General features: G+C 47.9%; 1 protein-coding gene across 5 annotated transcripts in view; it reads right to left on the bottom strand.

Moving 5' to 3' along the window:
• Positions 1 to 18964, bottom strand: part of BRWD3 (bromodomain and WD repeat domain containing 3) — a 356261-nt gene that overhangs the window by 317129 nt on the left and 20168 nt on the right. For 2 of the 5 annotated variants that reach the window (XM_075259245.1, XM_075259247.1), the window contains exons 30-40: positions 18574 to 18729; positions 18346 to 18466; positions 17583 to 17708; positions 17420 to 17501; positions 17277 to 17348; positions 17055 to 17195; positions 16207 to 16359; positions 15807 to 15973; positions 15608 to 15729; positions 14334 to 14483; positions 9083 to 14150 (exon numbers count right to left, since the gene is read on the bottom strand). In XM_075259245.1, coding sequence (XP_075115346.1) covers positions 13375 to 14150; positions 14334 to 14483; positions 15608 to 15729; positions 15807 to 15973; positions 16207 to 16359; positions 17055 to 17195; positions 17277 to 17348; positions 17420 to 17501; positions 17583 to 17708; positions 18346 to 18466; positions 18574 to 18729 — 2066 coding nt within the window. In that variant the 3' untranslated portion in view covers positions 9083 to 13374. Of the gene's footprint in view, positions 1 to 9082; positions 14151 to 14333; positions 14484 to 15607; positions 15730 to 15806; positions 15974 to 16206; positions 16360 to 17054; positions 17196 to 17276; positions 17349 to 17419; positions 17502 to 17582; positions 17709 to 18345; positions 18467 to 18573; positions 18730 to 18964 lie in introns of those variants that run through there. The other 3 variants (XM_075259246.1, XM_075259248.1, XR_012711825.1) reach the window with 2 other exon arrangements.

Raw genomic sequence — 18964 nt, 5'->3', positions numbered from 1 at the left:
GCAGAAGGAATTAACCTGTGAACGTGGAGCCGAGATGTCATAATCCTGCAAAACCTTCCTTCCTGTTACCTACCCAGAGCCTGAGGCACAGCTATAGGGGCGGAGGTGACAACAGGTGACCCTCACATCTCTGCACTTCTCTTAAAGGGTTTGCTCCCTATGGATGTCATAGATGGGGCCATAATGGAGAGTTGTTCTTGCAGACCTGGCTTGTCTATTCATATATATGGCTGCAGGTCAGTGGGGCTATCCTATTAACCCCTTAAGAACACAGTCAGTCAATTTTCTTTCTTTCAGCTTTTTATTCCCTGCCTTCCATTAATATTTCCATATATGGACTTGGTTTTTGCCGAATGAGTTGTATTTCTTGCGGACAACATTCAATATAATTTACTTAAATATGGCAAAAAGTGAAGTGGAACAGGCGTATATATTTTGATACTTAGAAAATAAAATGTTAAAAAAAAACAAAAACAAAAAAACTTTACATTGCCATGTAAGGGCTTATTTTTTGTGGGGTGGGAAGTAGTTTTTCTTGGCATTTGACACCTTTTTGGGGTCAGGGTTGCCTCAATAACCAATTGGCACTCCGCAATCTTGACTGACTCCCATAGTTACTACTGACTGCAGCATCAGAGGGATGAAAAATCATTGATCAGAGTATAACTCCCATCATGGATACTGCTGCTGGATCAACGGCACTGATGTGGGCTCATCACTATAGCCAGCAACAAATTACCATGTTCTGATCCATCGTGCATGTACAGCAAATGTTACCAAGGGGTTAAAGACCATGAGACAAAACATGAGGCTGGCCAGCTGGCTGCCTATGGCTGTCCTGTGGTATTTGTGCTGCTGACCATCACTCCTTTCCTCTAGGAGATGATTTACAGATAGTGGCTGAAGAACTGGATCTACAAGGATGTGAGAGTAGCAGGGGAGGGATCCACATCCGAGAACATCGGAAACATTGCACACTCCAGTCTCACTGACCCCGGGTTCTCTCCATCTGTTCCCGTTTGTTGGACTCACCAGGCCCCTGTTCTCACTAGGGCCCCACCTCTTTAGGCCTCATACCTAGGCCTTGCATTTGTCAATAGTTACTTTTGTAGCATTCTATTCATGAAGCAGGAGGTGCAGGATGAACAGAGCTTTATGTATAGAGTTGGGCTCATTCCTCTCTGCAGCGGAGAGGTTCTTGCTCCTTATAACGAGAAGTTATCGGTGACTGAGGAAATATTCAGGAGATTTTATTACAGCAGGTTCTGGCTGAAATGCTCCCCAAATATCTTTGTATATGGGTCATGACATAAGACTAGAAGCTTGTGCAGGGGTCACTGCCAAGACGTGAGCACCCCCTCTTTCTATACTTGCAGCATCCGGATTGTGATCTGTGCACCTGTAAGGAGCGGATTGTCTCCAAGGTCCTGGCAGGGCTGAGCGTGACTCATCGTTGGTCGTGCGTCATTGCTGAGCAAACACCGAGACAGGAGAGAATGCTGGGAATATAAACAACTACTTCCTCATCATCCGCTGCATGAAATTATAAAGAGAGATCAGAGGCAAAAATTAAGAGAATGGTAGTCCTGGCATAGGTGGGATGGGCCCCTCCTAAAATTGGCATCCACAGAGCTCCCATACACATAGCACAATGACATGTTCTATTCCAGCACACATGCAGAGCGAGGCGCCTTCATGGGCAGACTTCAAACACTGGTGTAGTCTGGTCCGCTAGACATGTGACCTCTCGGGATCATGCACCTGATGGCGGCGGCATTGTACATGGGTGCAGCAGTGCGTGTCAGGAGACTTCAGCCTCCAGTAATCCCTCCATAAGCGGGACATTATAATTATATTCAGCAGGGCAGACCCCAGACCCACAGTGAGCGCTGCTAATCACGAGACTCCCCTCCGTCTCTGACATAAAGAATCTGTGTTTTAGGCCTCATCCTTTAGATCACATCACACGGAGATCAGCACCATATGGGAAATTTGACCTTCCAGACACTAGCCGCGTGGAATGTTTATACGTGGAATGCAAATTCCGCCGTGTGAACATACCCTTTTACTGTGTTGCAGCCAAGGGTAGGATGTTAAAGAGGACCTTTCATCACTTCCACCAATTCTAGTTCTTCGCCTATATTAACAGGTATCACTCCACTGATTCCAGCACAGTTGGAACTTTCTCTTTAGTCCCCACCATTCCTGAACAAGCATAGTTAATTTTGTCACCTGAAACACTATGTTAGCTCTGTGACGTCAAGCAGGGGGCGTGATTCAGGGCTCCAGTCACAGGCAGCCAGTGTCAGACTTCCACCCCCTTGTCTGCTCCTGCCTGACACCACCCACCCGACAGTACAGAGCCTAATCAACACTGTAGGGGAGTGTAGGGATATAGGTTGGACTTGATGGACAAAAATCAGCAATAAAGCATATTGCATGGACTTGATGGACTGCTGTCTTTATCCAACCTCATCTACTATGTAACTATGTAAATAGTATATCAGACACCAAAACTAACAGCAGTGATTGCTCAGGAATGGAAGATTATGAATGATAATCTGTTTTCCCTTAGCCCAAACAGCAGCACAACTGGGGTATTTCTGCCCCTGTGAGCTGTTAGGACAGGTGGAACTTTTAATTAACTAACAGCTTTAACCCCCTATAAGAGGCCGACAGACCTCCTCCCCCCTGTGTTAGCACCAAAGTATGATTTACAAAACAGAATTTTACAATAGATACGACTGGGAGGGAGACTTGTGCTGCTATTTGGGCTAAGGGAAAACAGATTATCATTCATAATCTTCCATTCCCCCTACGCCCAACCAGCAGCACAACTGGGGATTTAGCAAGTATAGCTTTACCCTAGGGCGGGTGATCTTGGCAGACCGATGCCAATACAGAATGTCCAAATGCTGTGGAATCCACCGGACGCCAGTCCAGCCTGTAGTGCCTGGCGAAGGTCAGCTGCGAACTCCAGGAGGCAGTGGCACATATCTGTTGCATGGAAAGGAAACGTCTTTCAGCCCAGGACGTCGCCACTGCTCTGGTGGCATGGGCACGGACAAACTCTGGTACCGGAAGGTCTTGAGCACGCAGGGAGCAGGTGATGGCTTCCCTGATCCACCTTGACAGGGTTACTTTTGATGCTTTGGCGCCCCTGTTGTGGCCAAACACATTGACCAATAGATTTTCCGACCTTCGGAAAGGGGCTGTACAGTCTAGGTAAATACGCAGTGCTCTGACCAAGTCCAGCTTGTGCATCTTCTCTTCCCACTCAGAAGTGGGAGAGGGAAAGAAGGCCGGTAAGGAAATTACCTGGTTGATGTTCTGAAGTGTAGGTACCTTTGGCAAGAATCCTGGGACGAACCTTAGTTGTACTCTGTCCGGGAAGAAGGTTATAAAGGGTTCCGAGGCCGCTAGGGCCTGTAGTTCTCCAACCCTCTTGGCGGAGGTTATTGCCAATAGAAAGGTAACCTTGTATGACAGGTACTTCCAATCCACTTCAGACAAAGGTTCGAAGGGGGGAGAGCAAAGCCCCTGTAGAACCGCAGCCAAGTCCCACTTAGGGACTGGAGGTTGTACCTGGGGGCGGAGCCTGACGGCCCCTCTTAGGAATTGCCCGATTAGAGGATCCTGTGATAGTCGAGTCTCCAGGAGAGCGGACAGAGCTGAAACTTGAACCTTCAGGGTGGCTGGTGCAAGCCCCCTCTCTAGGCCAGCTTGAAGGAATTCCATGACCGAATTTCTATCCAAGCTGCGCTGGTTATCCGTACACCAACCTTGGAATATCCGGGCGATCCTTTGGTAGCTCCGGTTGGTAGATTCCGCTCTTGAATGGGCTAAAGTCCTTAGCACTCCCTGGGACAATCCTCTATCTTCACATACGGCGCGGTTAACCTCCAGGCAGTGAGGTTGAACCTTTCCAGGTCCTGGCAGAGCTGTCTGTTTAGAGTTACCAGGTTGTGGACTGATGGAAGCCTCCAGTAGGTCCCTCGACTCATTAGGATGAGGTGGGTAAACCATGCCCTCTTTGGCCACAACGGCATGATCACTATTGCCGAGGTCTGGTCCTGCCTGAGTTTCGCCAATACCTTCGGAATCATCGGAATAGGAGGAAAGACGTACGCCAGTCTGAACCTCCAAGGTATTGACAGGGCATCCACCGTCAAAGGGTTGTCTTCCCGGTACAGGGAGCAAAACCTTTCTACTTTGGCGTTGTATTGGGTGGCCATCAGATCCACCTCGGGGAGACCCCACATCTCGGTGAGCTGGTGAAAGATGTCTGGATTCAGGGACCATTCGCCTGACGTCACTAGGCCTCTGCTGAGCTGATCCGCAAGGATATTCAAACGTCCTCGGATATGAACTGCTGACAACTGGGACAGATTTTTCTCTGCCCAGGCAAATATTAAGTTGGTTACCTGCAGGAGAGAGGGGGATCTGGTTCCCCCTTGCTTGTTGATGTAATGGACTGCTGTTAAGTTGTCCGTTCTTATCTTCACAGCTTGTCCCTGCAGGAGAGCAGCAAACATCAGAAGTGCACGGTGAACTGCCGTAAGCTCGCGCCAATTGGATGAGCGTGTTTTCTCCAGACGATTCCATGTACCTTGTACCGGGGTCTCCCCCAGATGCACCCCCCATCCTGTGAGGGAGGCATCTGTTGTCAACAGGATCCAGGAGGTCTGGACCGTGGACTTCCCGTCCTGAAGATGGGACTACCAAACCAGTGATCGACGGGTACTGATGGATAACTGGATAGGCTGCTGTAGTCCTGAAGGACTGTGGTTCCAGACTCTCAAGATCTCGCTTTGTAATGGGCGCATGTGCCACAGGGTCCAAGGAACTGCCTCGATGGTGGCAGACATAAGACCTAGGACTTTCATGGCCGTCCTGATAGTAACCTTCTGGGTGATGGACAGGTGATGAGCCGCTCGACCAATCTTCTCCTTGCGAGGAGAGGGCAGGGGGATCGTCATACTGAGAGAGTCCAAGATAAATCCCAGGAACTGGATCCGGGTTGATGGAACCACTACCGACTTCTGCCAGTTTATTAGCCAGCCCAGCTCGTTTAATAACGCCACTGTGATGGCGAGGACCTCCTTTGACTGGGCTTTTAGGAGCCAGTCATCTAGATATGGGACTATGAAGATCCCCTGGAGGCGCAGGGCGGCTGCGACCGGAGCCACTACCTTTGTGAAGGTGTGGGGGGCCAAGGATATGCCGAATGGGAGAGCCATAAACTGGAAGTGAGGCAGTTTTCCCTTTAGGTGTACAGCAATTCTCAGGAACTTCCTGTATTCCAGAAGAATAGGTACGTGGAGGTATGCGTCCCTTAGATCCAAGGTGACGAAGTGATCTCAGACTTGAAGGAAGGACCGACTTGATGGTTTCCATGCGGAACCGTACCTTGTGAATGAATCGATTCAAGTATCTGAGGTCGATAATCATCCGCCTGACGGCTTGGGAACAAGGAAGACCGGAGAATAAACGCCTTGGCCGTGTTCTGAGCGGGGAACCGGCTCCAATGCGGCTTTGTCCACGTACTCTCGGACGGATTCTTCTAGATGAAGTTGTTTTGTGCCCTGAAAAGGGCGAGTTGTTACAAACTTGTCTGTAGGATATGAGATGAACTTTATCCTGTATCCTTCTTGGATCACTTGCAGGACCCAGGGGTCTTGCACATGACGAATCCACGCCAACATATGGTGGGAGAGTCGGACGCCAACAGTCGCGGGGGCGCGGGGAGGGAGGGTCAGATAGTCAGAAGGAAAAGCGCTTCTGTTGGTCACGGGAAGCACCGCGACCTCCACCTCTGGACTGAGGACCAGGGCGTCTCTGGCCCCTAGAACCACTTCTGGGAAACCTGCGGCCCCGAAAGGAAGGTCTTCTGCTGCTGCTGGAAGGTTGAGGGAGATTCTTCCCTTTAGAATCAGCCAGACCCTCCATTATCCGATCCAATTCCCTGCCGAACAACTTGCCGGGTTCGAAGGGGAGGGCGCACAGGCCTTATTTGGAGGCATTGTCAGCTCTCCAAGGCTTTAACCATAGGGGGCGTCTGGCCGCGGTGGAAAGCGCCATTGCCCTGGCAGCCAGTTTTGTCTGGTAAAATGTGGCCTCAGACAAATGGTCAACCATTAGGTTAATATCTGACATCGCTGTCAAAAGGTCATCTCGGTGTATGCCAGAATCAATGTCCCTTGCTAGGTACGACAGCTCGGCCTTTAGGCCCGACACCACCTCACTGGCGGAGATGCCCACGGAGGCCTGGGCAGAGGAGGCTGCATAAATTCACCTGAGTGACCCTTCAACTCGGCGGTCCATGGGATCCTGCAAGTTGGACCCATCCTCCGAGGGTACTACGGTGCGCCTGGATAGTTTGGCTACCGCCATATCCACCTTCGGGGGGAAACCCCAGGCTCCCTGCTGGGACTCTGTGACCGGAAACAGAGCCTTGAAGCGTCTGGAGGGGTTGAATGCTTTTTCAGGGCGTCTCCACTCAGCTTCGATTTTGCGGACCAGGTCAGAGTCCGCCCTAAAGGACCTGGATCTTCGGCTCGTCCCTTCACCGCTGTCACGGTCCCTGGACCTAATGGCCTTTAGCAGCCTAGGCATTTTCTCGGCAGGAAAAATGGCCTTCTCTGCTTCCGGCTCATCCTCGGATGAGTCAACCTCCCCAATATGGAGGTCTTCCAGAGGGGGAAGGGAGAGCTCGGTGGGCTCCATGCGGGGCCTCTTTGCCAGGTGGGAGATGGAATCTTTCACTTCCCTCATGGACTGATGTACAAAGTCCTTCACCCAGCCAACCACGTCCCGAAGGGGGGTATCGTCAGATGGGGGACCCCTGCAGCCCTGGCAAAATCGATATTCATATGCATCCGCCAAAGGGATCCTGCATTTGCCACAGGCAAAATGCTTCCTTTTTGAAGACATGCTGAGAAAAGAATTTAACATAAAGTTAGTAGGTCCCAGCAGCAACAAGCCAGAAGCCCGCCTTCCCCCCTGCCCACCTAGTAAGAATAGCTTGTTTAGCCCAAATTCCTGAGTACAAACCGACAGCTTGACACCCAGACAGTGGCAAGCAAAGACTAGGCGGCAGGAGGGGCTTTATAAAGCCAGGAGGAATAAGGGGGCGGGGTAGGTCAAGACCCCGCCTACCCACGGGCAGCCGCCGTGAAATTGCCCCCCAAACCTGCCCCAAACAGGGCACCAGGGCAAGCAGGCCAGTATATCATCCTCTCTCCCTGAAGAAACAATAGAGGGAGAGAAGGAGACCTAAAGAAACCCAAAAAATCTGCGGCAAGCGCCGGCGCGCATGCGCGGCAACCCCGGAAGCGGAAGTTCCGCCGGATGGGGAGAACACAGCCGCGAGCCGAAGTTTCCGCTCCGACCGCCGGAGAACAAAGGTTCCTACCCGCCCGGATCCCCGCGGAGGGCCGGCAAAACACGCGCCGGCCTCTCAGACCGGCAGGGAAGCAAGGCAGGTAGTCACCATTAAGGTAAAAAGAAATCTGGAAGTATAGGGGAGAGGGACCCCCTCTAAGAGGACGATACACTTCTCCCCCCTCCACCTGTCCTGTCCTGCACAGGACAGAAAAAAAACACAGGGGGGAGGAGGTCTGTCAGCCTCTTATAGGGGGTTAAATTAGTTAGTTAATTAAAAGTTCCACCTGTCCTAACAGCTCACAGGGGCAGAAATACCCCAGTTGTGCTGCTGGTTGGGCGTAGGGGGAATGATGGGGGCTAGAGAAAAAATTTCAACTGTGCTGGAATCAGCAGAGCAGGCGCTGTTAAATGGTTGAAAGAGCCGGACTTGCTGGAGGTAGTGAGAGGTCCTCTTTAAGCTACAGCTCTAACCCCACCCGATGCACTCATGAAGTAATAGCGCCCTTCTCTGCATTGATATACAGGTAGTCCTCGACTTACAACGTTGATCCGTTCTTACGTGGCGTCGTAAACTGAATTTAAGTCGGAAACATGTACCATACGATGCCGCGTAGGAACGGATCAACGTGATTTGGTGTGCAGCAGCTCAGAACCGAGGAAGACACTACCATATACAGTACAGTACAGTCTTCCTCGGTACCGAGCCGCTGCACACTAAATCACGTACTGTATAGGGAGAGCTGGCAGCTGCCAGCTCTCCCAGCTAGCAAAGACGAGCCTGCGGCAAATCAACGCTGGTTCTGCAGCAGGCTCTTCCTTGCTAGTCGGGAGAGCTGGCAGCTTGCTGTTACAAGGGAGCTGACTTTTTCCTCATAGGAATGCATTGACCAGTGTACAGCATTCGGCCAATCAACGCTGGTTCTGCCGGAGGCTCGTCTGTGAGGAGGCGGAGTCTAAGATCGGACCACAGCAGTCTCCATTGTGGTCCGATTTTAGGCTCCACCTCCTTACAGACGAGCCTTCGGCAGAACCAGCGTTGATTGGCCGAATGCTGTACACTGGCCAATCAACGCTGGTCAATGCATTCCTATGAGAAAAAGTCAGCTCCCGCATAAATGCAAGCTGCCAGCTCTCCTGACTAGCAAGGACCTACTCGCTCATCTCTAGTCGTAACCACGAAACAAGGACTACCTGTACATTCTCATATATCAGTCACCTCAATAGCCATTCAAGTGCCCATCCTTCATTGGAAGAATGTGTGCTCTTCTCTGCGTACCATCAATGCGGCCTCCTAGCGCTCCCACACTTTCATAGTTTCCTTTTTGTGTGGCACACAGTAGGAATCCTCAGGTCCCCATACAGTGGCATGCCTAATGGCACCAAACATTGTAATGCCCCTTTAGTTCTCCCTACAGTATATCTCTTTGTGCTCTCTTGACAGATCAATGTCCCTTTAGTTCCCCTACAGAATCTCCCTTAGTGTCCTCACATTACCAATTACCATTAATTCTCCATGTGGGTGCCTGCGCCCAGTATAACTCCCCCTTACTCCACAAAACGATACATCAACCTGTATAATGCCGAAAATATTAGACTTCACACTTTTTTTTTTTTTTTTTTACAGAAATCTTTAATTTAAAAAAAACAAATAAATAAATCATGAACAAAATAAAAAAAAAAAAAAAGTGTAAAAAAAAACAGGAATTCAAGGGAATAAAACAAGCGTTTACCAATTCACCCAAAAACTGGCAAATCATTCACAGAGCGACTCTGGTCCACTAAATCACGAGGAGAGAACATTATACGAGAGACTCACTGATGGGGGAGGGCCACCTTGACAAGTTCAGGTAAAAAAAACAACTTGTATTTTTCTAATCTTTTCAGGATTTTTTCCACCATAGTCCAGGACACACAATGATGTTTGGCAGTCTAGACCCTGAAGAACAGAATCCAAGTTTCGCAGGCCACAGTCAATTCAATTTATATATTTATTTTAGATGAACCTCCTAAATTTACAGGATGAGAAGTTTTTGGAGGCATCTCCTGCTCTTCTCATCTCAAAATCTAAACTAAAATCTCATCCTTTTTTTTTTTTTTTTGGGGGGGGGGGGGAAAGAAAAGTGTACAAAAAAAAACAAAGATCTAGAAAACGCGACTTTACAAATGTACAATGTTCTTTACAATACAAAACAACTACAGCTCATTGCATATAAATAGAACATTTGGTGCGGCCCACACGGCCATAAAAAAAATCCCTGAATTATTAAGAACCTGAGACAGCGAGACGTACAGCAGAGATGCCAAAAAACGGCTCCCCAAGAATAAACGATGCAAAAGGTCCAACCCACGCAATGACGCCGCATGTGCTAGACCGGTGTCTAGAGCAGATAGGGAGCACCGCGAGTGCACAAATACTGTGGTCAAGATGGGAGACAGAGCAGCTCCCCGAAATCTATCCCCACCCCATTAAATGACCCTATAAATAAAACCTACGAGCCTCGCTCTATGGTAATGTCATCGAGCAACAGAAACCGCTGACTGACATCACAAGGAGACTCCTCATATCTGACCACAAGCCGCAATACGAATCTAAACATGCAGCCCCATCAGATACAAACTCAACAATGGTACAAGAAAATAGAAAGTCTAATGCTAGGAAATGCATGCCTGTGGGGTGCGGCAGAGAATGGGGCGAAGCAATTCCCACCTCTCCAGTACATAACAAACTCTACTAGTTCTGTCCGTTTCTGTCCTCTTGCTTGTGTTTCTATGCTTCTTGTGTGGGAGGGATATGCAGCAAGAAAGGTAGTCTACTGTATAGTTCTGTGCAGTACAAAGTGACCAGTCTACCGTACAGCAGAGTACGCACATCTGTGCAGCACAGAGCGGAAGTCTACTGTACAGCAGCCAGCACATCTGTGTATTGTGGAAAGGAAGAGATCCTGCATCTGTACAGAACAGAGGGGCAGTCTAATGTAGGACAGGAAACATCTGTATGTTCAGCACGGAATGGCAGTCTACTGTAGAGCAGAAAACATCTGCCTTGCAAGGAGTGGCAGTCTATTGTATAGCAGAACTTCCCATGACCATTTCAGCACATGCAGCTACACAACATTGTATGTGGCCACCTCCAATAAATAGAGGACTCTATAGTGACCAGTCAATATTTCCCATGTGCCTGGATTTTTGTCACTTTGCTAAAAAGTCAAAAAGAAAAAACATACCGGCTCAGTCACTGACACAGTCATACGCATTGCTGGTGCACCAACCACAGCACAGAACATGGCAGCTTCTACAGTTATTGCTTTTTCTGGAGGAGCTCGTGAATGAAGGATGTGGAGAACTGAGATATTCCTGACTGTATATTATATCAGCACCACAACCCCATCCTCCACAATATCAAACACAATGCAACAGGAGGCGACCTCCACCAATGTGAGGGATACCAGTGCGCCCCTGGTTACCCTACACAATGCACCAGGTGGAGACCCCTGCCAATGTAAATGAAACAAGGTATCATGCACCCCTGCTCTTGGAGGAGATACCAGCGCCCCTCTAGATCATCACTTACGATTGCTCAGAAGACCCCCATCAGTGTAAGAGATACCAGGTTTTGGATATGGCAATAAACCCATTGGCACAAATAAAAGTAACATGAAACAAAGCAGGGAATGACATTTACAACCGATCCAACCATGTCCAGGTCGGAGCACATAACAATACTGATGCAGGATCCTCAACTAGGGGCCACAACCACAAAACATAGAGCTCCTATGATGACTGTTCCCATGCTAGCCTGAATCCATGCTTTGCTGGTGCGCTCCTGAATACACTTGGCTCATCTTCTCCCCCCCCTCCCCCTTACTAAGTCACACCTCACTGTTGACATTCCTAAGCGGTAAAGTGTTGTGACTGAAATAAAATTGCTCCTTCTTTCTGTTCTTTATTTTAAAGCTTGGTTTGCTTTAAAAGTTAATATTTTAACCCCTTCATTCCTCTCTTCCTAGATCCGTGATGGCATCCTGTGATATCATACAGTGGTCCACCCCCAGCTACAGCGCAACCAGTCCATGTGATAATTTTGGCAACTGCAGATTGCCAGTGGTTCTAATTTAGTGGAAGGAAACCTCCATGTTCGAGATAAAAATATCCACAGGAAAACATAATTTACTATACTTCTACTCCAGTCACACTCAAAGCTGTGTACACAACTCTGGTGGTTTAGAGGAAAAATACACTGCTGCATTACATTCTGGAAGATGAAGCGTCTTCTACATCAGAGCAGAGGTTTTGCATCAACAGGAGACTGGCTGCCCTGTACCCGACTAGACAATATGCCCCGATCTGACAGAACTATGGGTGCAGCTCTGGCTGTTACTAAAGAACAAGACACGACGTAAAGATTTCCAATTACGTGACGATCAAAAGTGAAATCTAAAAAAGGAGGGAAGCGGGGAAAAGTGAGGAACACAACCATCAGCAGGACATCTTTTCAGTTAAAATTGGGGAGGGGGGGTTCTGGGCCCCAAATGAACCAAAATCGGTGCGGATATAGCAGAACAGAGCGTCACAAGCGCAGCAAAGGACCCGCAGAAAATGGATGAAATATTGGTCACCTGGTGGAGGTGGAAGGATCAGGAAGCCCTTGACAATGAGAACAAAGACTCATGTTAAGCACCGAGTGGTGGTGGCGTCAGCCGATATGGCCGCTGCGATACAATCAGGAGTGTAAACCGAACGCCCCGAGATTCCTGGTGAAAGGCGACAATGGCTGTCTGAGAACTGGAGCCGACTACAGACTGTAAACTCAGACATCGCTTAATGGGAGGGGGCTCATTTGATGCTATGGGAACATATAAGCATTGTATGGGAACCTGATTGGTCACAGAATTGGCGATTGATCTTCGCGCCCTCACCACCTAATGCATCTCACCGGCCCCAGTATGTTTCCAAATATCATCAGTTGCTATTGTTACATCTCTGACCGGGTCAAGGGGAAGATAAGATTCTCATAATCCTGGGAAAAGGAGCGAGGGTGCCACCGGCAGGAAAGTATACAATGGAGGCGACTAGAACCTTTATAAGCCAGAGAGGAGCACCAGGCCCAGTCGTCTAACACAAGGTACAATAAATATCCACTTAATGCAACAGTACGATGGGCAGCTCTGGAGTGCAAAACACAGTGACTCCCCCCTTCACCCCATGATCTAGTACTGCTCCCATTATACCCCACCCTTCACAAATCTACAGCGGCTTTATACCCCACCCCTTTCCCAACCCTAAAACACCGCTGAAAACTTTCAGTAACAGGAACAACTCCTTCGTCCCAACCTAGTCCTTGTGTGTTCACAGTAGCAAAAGACGCGTCAGAGGTAGTTTGAAGCTGCCAACGCAAAAGGTAAAATGGCTACAGAACTTCCAGTATCCACCAAGCGCAACGCTGAGGGGGCAAAAAACATATTTACGAAGGCACAGCCAAAAAACAAACACAGAAGAGAACTGACCCATGGGCGCTAATACATTTGGCATTGGAAAATTTGTATATTGTGATACCCCTCCCTCCCCCAAACCCAACCAAAATGTAAGAACTGTAAACATTTAGGAGCTGCCATCGGGGTTGGAGTCTTGTGCAAAAAATATGAATTTCTGTACTTTAAGCATAAAGTCACAAAACCATATAAAATCTCTATAAAAGGTGCTTAACGCTATAATACACACAAAGCTGTCGCCACGATCATTAGAAAATAAAAGCCGGCAGCGTGGAGTTCATGTAGTGCAGGATGCTGCACCCCAAAATCTGTAGTGTTGGATTTCTGTGGCTGTAAATCGTCTTAAGACCTCATGAATAAGGCTGATGGGGCGTGAATACTTTGATAACAGCATCGAAAAAAAGCACCAAGTAAAACAATCCGACCAAAAACCCTACATGGAATTATCTTCCGGTAAAATCCCTGCAGTATAAAGAATCCTTGGGAGTGTTGGCCGCCATCAGCCGTTCCAGCCCATCAGGTGGCTGACCCTGGCCTTTTCTGTCATCTTCCTCACTCTTCCCGATCTGGAGGTGCCAAGATTTAATGGGTCATCGATCTGCAGCAGGCCGTCGGGCTCGTTGTCTGAGTCGTCGTCGTTGTACAAGACTGTTCTCCTGCCCTGGTTTCGTGTGTTGATCCGGGGTTTCTTCCTCTCTTGCTCTATGAAGTCGCTCTCATCTCCGTCATCGTCCTCACAGTGGTCCTCGTCGACGTCCTCATCTGACAACTGTTTCAAAGCCGGGCTGTGAGGAGGCTCCTTTTTGGGGGTTCCCCTCCCTCTGCCTCGACCTTTTCCCTTTTTGTTCTCGGCACCTCTTAGGTGGTAACTCTTTGCTCGGCCTCGTCCCCTGCCCCTCCCTCGTCCCCGCCCCTTCCCTTTAGATTTGTTGTCACTGGCAGTGCTGGCTCGTTTCCTTTTCAGCTTTGTCCGTGACACTTTGGTGTAATCGTGGTCGCCATCCACATAGTCCTGGTCAGATTTGGCAGAAGAGTCGGGGTCTGAGCTGCACTCTGACTCGGATGCGCTTTTTGAACTTAGGCTCGAATCGGAGTGGCTTGCAGAGGGGGAGTGGGGAGTTTTATTGGTTTCTTCTTCCTCCTCCTCTTTATCTTGCTCCACTTTATCTTCATTTTCTCCTTGGCTTTCATCTTCGGAAGAACTCAACAGCTTTCTCCTGGGTTTAGGTGTGTTGTCTCTGTCTCCGTTTGTTAGAGGTCCATTAGTCTGTTCAGCTGTGGAGAAACAAAACACATTTGTAAGTGGAGTCTGGACGGTGACAAGACATCAGAGGGGTCTGACTGATGAAGTCAAGAAGAAAGCGATCACTGATGTCACATATGGTCACCACTTTATAGCGCTCAATGGGTGACAGTGACAAAACAGAGTAGATGAAAACCCCTGACGGCCTTCCTTACCTGTCACTGGGGAAGGTTTGGTCTTGGAGCTGCTTGCCGATTCCTCTTCACTGTCGCTCTTGTTCTGGGTGTTTGGTCTGGAAGACGATGGCTGCTCATCCATATCCTCATCTGCAGAGATGTGGCCAGGCTCCAGCGGAGAATCTGACACTAGAACACAAATCAGAATTTATCTTGGGGGCAACAAGGCTCAGTGGTTAGCACTGGTTAGTGGTGACTCAGTGGTTAGCACTGCAGCCTTGCAGCGCTGGAGTCCTGGGTTCAAATCCTGCCAGGAGCAACATCTGCAAGGAGTTTGTATGTTCTCCCCGTGTTTGCGTGGATTTCCTCTCATTCTAAAAAGACATACTGATAGGAAAAAAAATGTACATTGTGATCCCTATATGGGGCTCACAATCTACACAAAAAAAAATTTAAAATCTGAATTTATCGTAATGGACTTGGAATGTGACCGACTGGAGGCTGGATGAATGGCCAAACCAGTCCTGCAACTCACATCATCTCACTAGAATAATTGTATCTAAGGAGAAGGAGCTGCCTGGCAAATCTGCCGCCAATCACCTGAAGAAAGCAAACACCATGTAACTTTTCATCATACGCATCATATCAGCTGATCCTGAAGAAAATGGCGGGAGGTAGAAATACATATTATGTATCCTCCCTGCGTATATATGTATGAGTACTAAGCTTCTGTACAGTATGTGTGGATGGAAATGCAATAATGGTTTATTACACTAGTATGTGTATTATACGTGTATCCATATACCTGTATTATGTGTATAATATCACTGAATCCATACAAGTTATACGCGTGTACATCTGTACTAAACAGGGGAGTGTGCCATGTCATCTGTATATGACGTGTGTGTGTGTGTGTGTGTGCTATATACAGTAGGTGCATAGTATGAGTGTATGATGTGTTTGCATATAATGTGCATTGTATATGTATATTACTATATCCAGGTATCTATCATTTGTATTATATACACGTATATCTGTACTATTATAAACGTCTGTTGTATATCTGTATTGAATACGTGTGTCACATCTGTATTATATATGTATCACTATATATGTTTATTGTAGTTCTGTATTACATATGTGTATCCTACCTGTATTATTATATACCGTATGTAGGCATGTATTTGTACTCTGTGTATGAAGCTTACCGCAGATCAGTAGAATGTAGTACATGGTGAACACATCAACAGGTTATATGCGTGTAATTGCACATTTACTAGGGAGAACACCAATTCTGAGTAACACTATCTTACTTTCTGATGTGGAGGAAGAGGAGGAGGAAGATGAGGAGGATGATGATGAGCTACTTCGGAGTAGGGGGAGGGGTGCACTCTGGGGGATCCGCTGCTGAATCTTCCGTGGTTTCCCTTTTGGACTAGAAAAGAAACAAGTTTTTATCACCAAAACTATCCAGCAAAAGTCTGATGAATATGTGACGGGGGGCGCTTGTACCTCGTGGCTCTGCTGGAGGCAGAAGAACTGCTGCTGCTGCTGCGGATCCTCTTTCTGTAGCGCTGTCTCTTCCTCTGCTGCAGCTGCATGGCGAGTTTGTAGTCCGAGATGATGTCCTTGATGTAGGTTTCACACAGAGCAGATAATCGGAGTGTCATACTGTAAATCTACAGAGAGAGAAGCCGCCAGGAGTTAGACAAGATGGCCACCGTGTCATGTGGCCGCAGAACAGTATTGGAGAGCCCCTGCACTTAATATTATACAGTGGGTAGACAGAGATTATGTATAACATTAAGAGAGAGTCCCTGCACTTCATATCATACAGTAGACAGATTATGTTAAACATTAAGAGAGGGCCCCTGCACTTCACATTATAAAGTAGACAGATTATGTAACTCACCCTGGACTTTTTGTTTGGAGTATAGGCTTTGGAGTTACTAAAAATAAGTCTGACATCCTGCCCAAATTCCAGTGGATCACTGTAGTCTCCGGCCTCTAGTTTAGACTTGACGGTGCTGAAATCCATTGGATTATCAATTATGTCCTGGTAATCCTAAAACAATGACATCATAAAAATACTGAACCTTGGGCAGCAAAGCAAAGTCCAATGGAGGAACCCTGTTATATACAACGCACTACCCTCAACTATGTATAACACAGCAGAGAAATTCTGGGCATAAATGAAGCACAGAGGAGGAAACCCGACCATAAAAAACATGTGGCAGAATCCCCCAGCTATATGTGATGCACAGCACGCACACAGAAGAACGCCCAGCCATATATGATGTACAGAAGAGGAACTCCAACCATAAATAACACATAGCAGAACTACCCCAGCCATATACAGTCATGGCAGAAAGTGTTGGCAACCCTGAAATTTTTCCAGAATATGATGCAACACATGGACTACACATGATCCAGCTAATATATGTGGTTCTGTGCATGCTCTAGCACAGGGGTAGGGAACGTGCGGCTCTCCAGCTGTTGCAAAACTACAACTCCCAGCATGCACACTTGCTCTGCTGTTCTTGGAACTCCCATGGAAGTGTATGGAGCATGATGGGAGTTGTAGTTTCACAGCAGCTGGAGAGCCGAAGGTTCCCTATCCCTGCTCTAGCACATGATCTACGGTTCTATGGATGGTCCAGAACATGACGCATGAGAGCTACGCTTCTATGCTCTGGTTACATGATCTATATATGTACCAGCTATGTATATGAGAGGTCCCCTGACCCATTCCCTACTTACAGGATATGAGACCCTATTGACTGGCTGTCTGAAGGGTTCGGAGTCCTCCCGCTCATAGATCAGGTCCAGCAGCTCCTTGCACTTATCCTTCCATGAATCAGGATTAGATCTCAGCAGATCCCTCTTTGTACGGCGTGTGATCTAGTGAGATACATTATGATCAGTATGGAGATAAGCTGGACACAGCTAGGACAATTATTATATGATGAACCATCTACTGACCAGAGGTTTACTAACTACTCGACCCGTGGAGGTCCCAGGCCCGTCTGACTCCATATCAGCTGCTGCACTCTGCTGCAGAAGACAAAGTGTGAGTTCACGAATACAAGGCTCAGATGCGAGGACACTACAAGTCTCTGTCTCACCTCGCCCTCCTCCTCCACATCACTGACCCACTCGCTCTTCACCTGGTTGTAAATCTCCAAGATGTCTGCACAGTTGTCATCTCTAGAAACAGAAGAGAATTGGTGAAGGTGCGACCAATCATAGCAGAGAGGTTGCGATGTGGTGGTGGCACAACACACTTACCTGATGTATCGCAGCAGCACATCCGTCACAATCTTGGCAGCTTTCACAATGGGAGAATTGGGCTCGTTGAACGTCCGGGCATTGTGTTCGATGTAACGCACTTCCCACATCAGTGCAGAGATCCTCCTGTGAGATAGGTGCAAGAAAAACCAAATGTGAGAAAATCTGACACCTTCCAAGACAATAACAACTCACAGAGTGACCCTTAATGGTTTCTGTATTTGGGCAAGCTGTGTAATGACTGACATATCCATCAAAGGCAGCGTTACCTAGCTTTCCCAAGCTCCTGAACATGGAACATTTTGGGAATGTCTGATTATTTTTTGACCACGTATTGGCTCGGTTTGTTCCCTACTACAGCGTTTGGACGCAGGGATACTGAGTGTATGTGTATTATATGGATTGGTTTTATACCTGATCTAATGTAAAGGGGGCGATTTGGACTATTATACTATAGAATGACAAGTAATAACAAGCCTCAGTGCCTTCAACAGGCTCCCAGCTATTACGGTAACATATTGCCAGCCCAAATTTCATTCCAGGGAACAGAGATCATCCCCAAAATAATGTCACCGATTGTGATTATTGCTGTGGGGTCTCCGCTGTATAATACAGCAGGAACCCGTCTGCTTCTCAGTTCCTGATTGGTCGCCATATTAAAAGACTTCACATCCTCCGCACTATTACAGGGACAAGGTTAATCAATGAATGTTCCCGTTCACAGACATCGAGAAGATGTCCATTGAAGCTGTGCAGCTCTCACCTGTAGAAGCGACTCTCCAGCCTCTTCCTCACCGTGCTCAGGTCTGTCGGATAGGCCACGACAGTGCAGTATAGAGGATAGGCGCGTAGATCCACAGGAGCACTAAACGGGCTGGCAAATTCTGAGAACAGAAACCCAAGCAAATCATCATTACCACCGCCACATGATCTACATCTATATATCTCTATCTATCCTTCCACATATGGGATATCATACTAGGATACGCACCAAGAGCAAGTAGCAGGTCAATCCCCCGGATCACTCGCTCACACACCTCATCTCGAGACTTCACCCCCCACTCTCCTTCCTGTGGTTTATAATGGAGAGCGGTCAGCTCATCTGCAGTGACCGGTACGCCAGCGCCGACCTCGTCTGGGAGGGAAACTGCAGAGTGGAGTTAATCACATGTGATGTCATATAGACTGCCTGATCATACCACCAACATACGAGGGCACTCACACCAAGTCATACAGGCTCACTCATGTGCGCCCCTTCTACAAGCACACTCACACTTGTTAGGTTTACATTCAAAGTTTAGCACATAAATAAATCCACACAAATACACCCCCCCACCCCCATACTTGTATACCGTGAGCATATATACCTGCACCCTCCACCC

Source organism: Leptodactylus fuscus, chromosome 11 (assembly GCF_031893055.1).
Source record: "Leptodactylus fuscus isolate aLepFus1 chromosome 11, aLepFus1.hap2, whole genome shotgun sequence".
In the NCBI taxonomy this organism is placed as follows: Eukaryota; Metazoa; Chordata; class Amphibia; order Anura; family Leptodactylidae; genus Leptodactylus; species Leptodactylus fuscus.
Note: the sequence above shows the minus strand (reverse complement) of the source record. Positions and strands in the feature narration are given on the sequence as shown.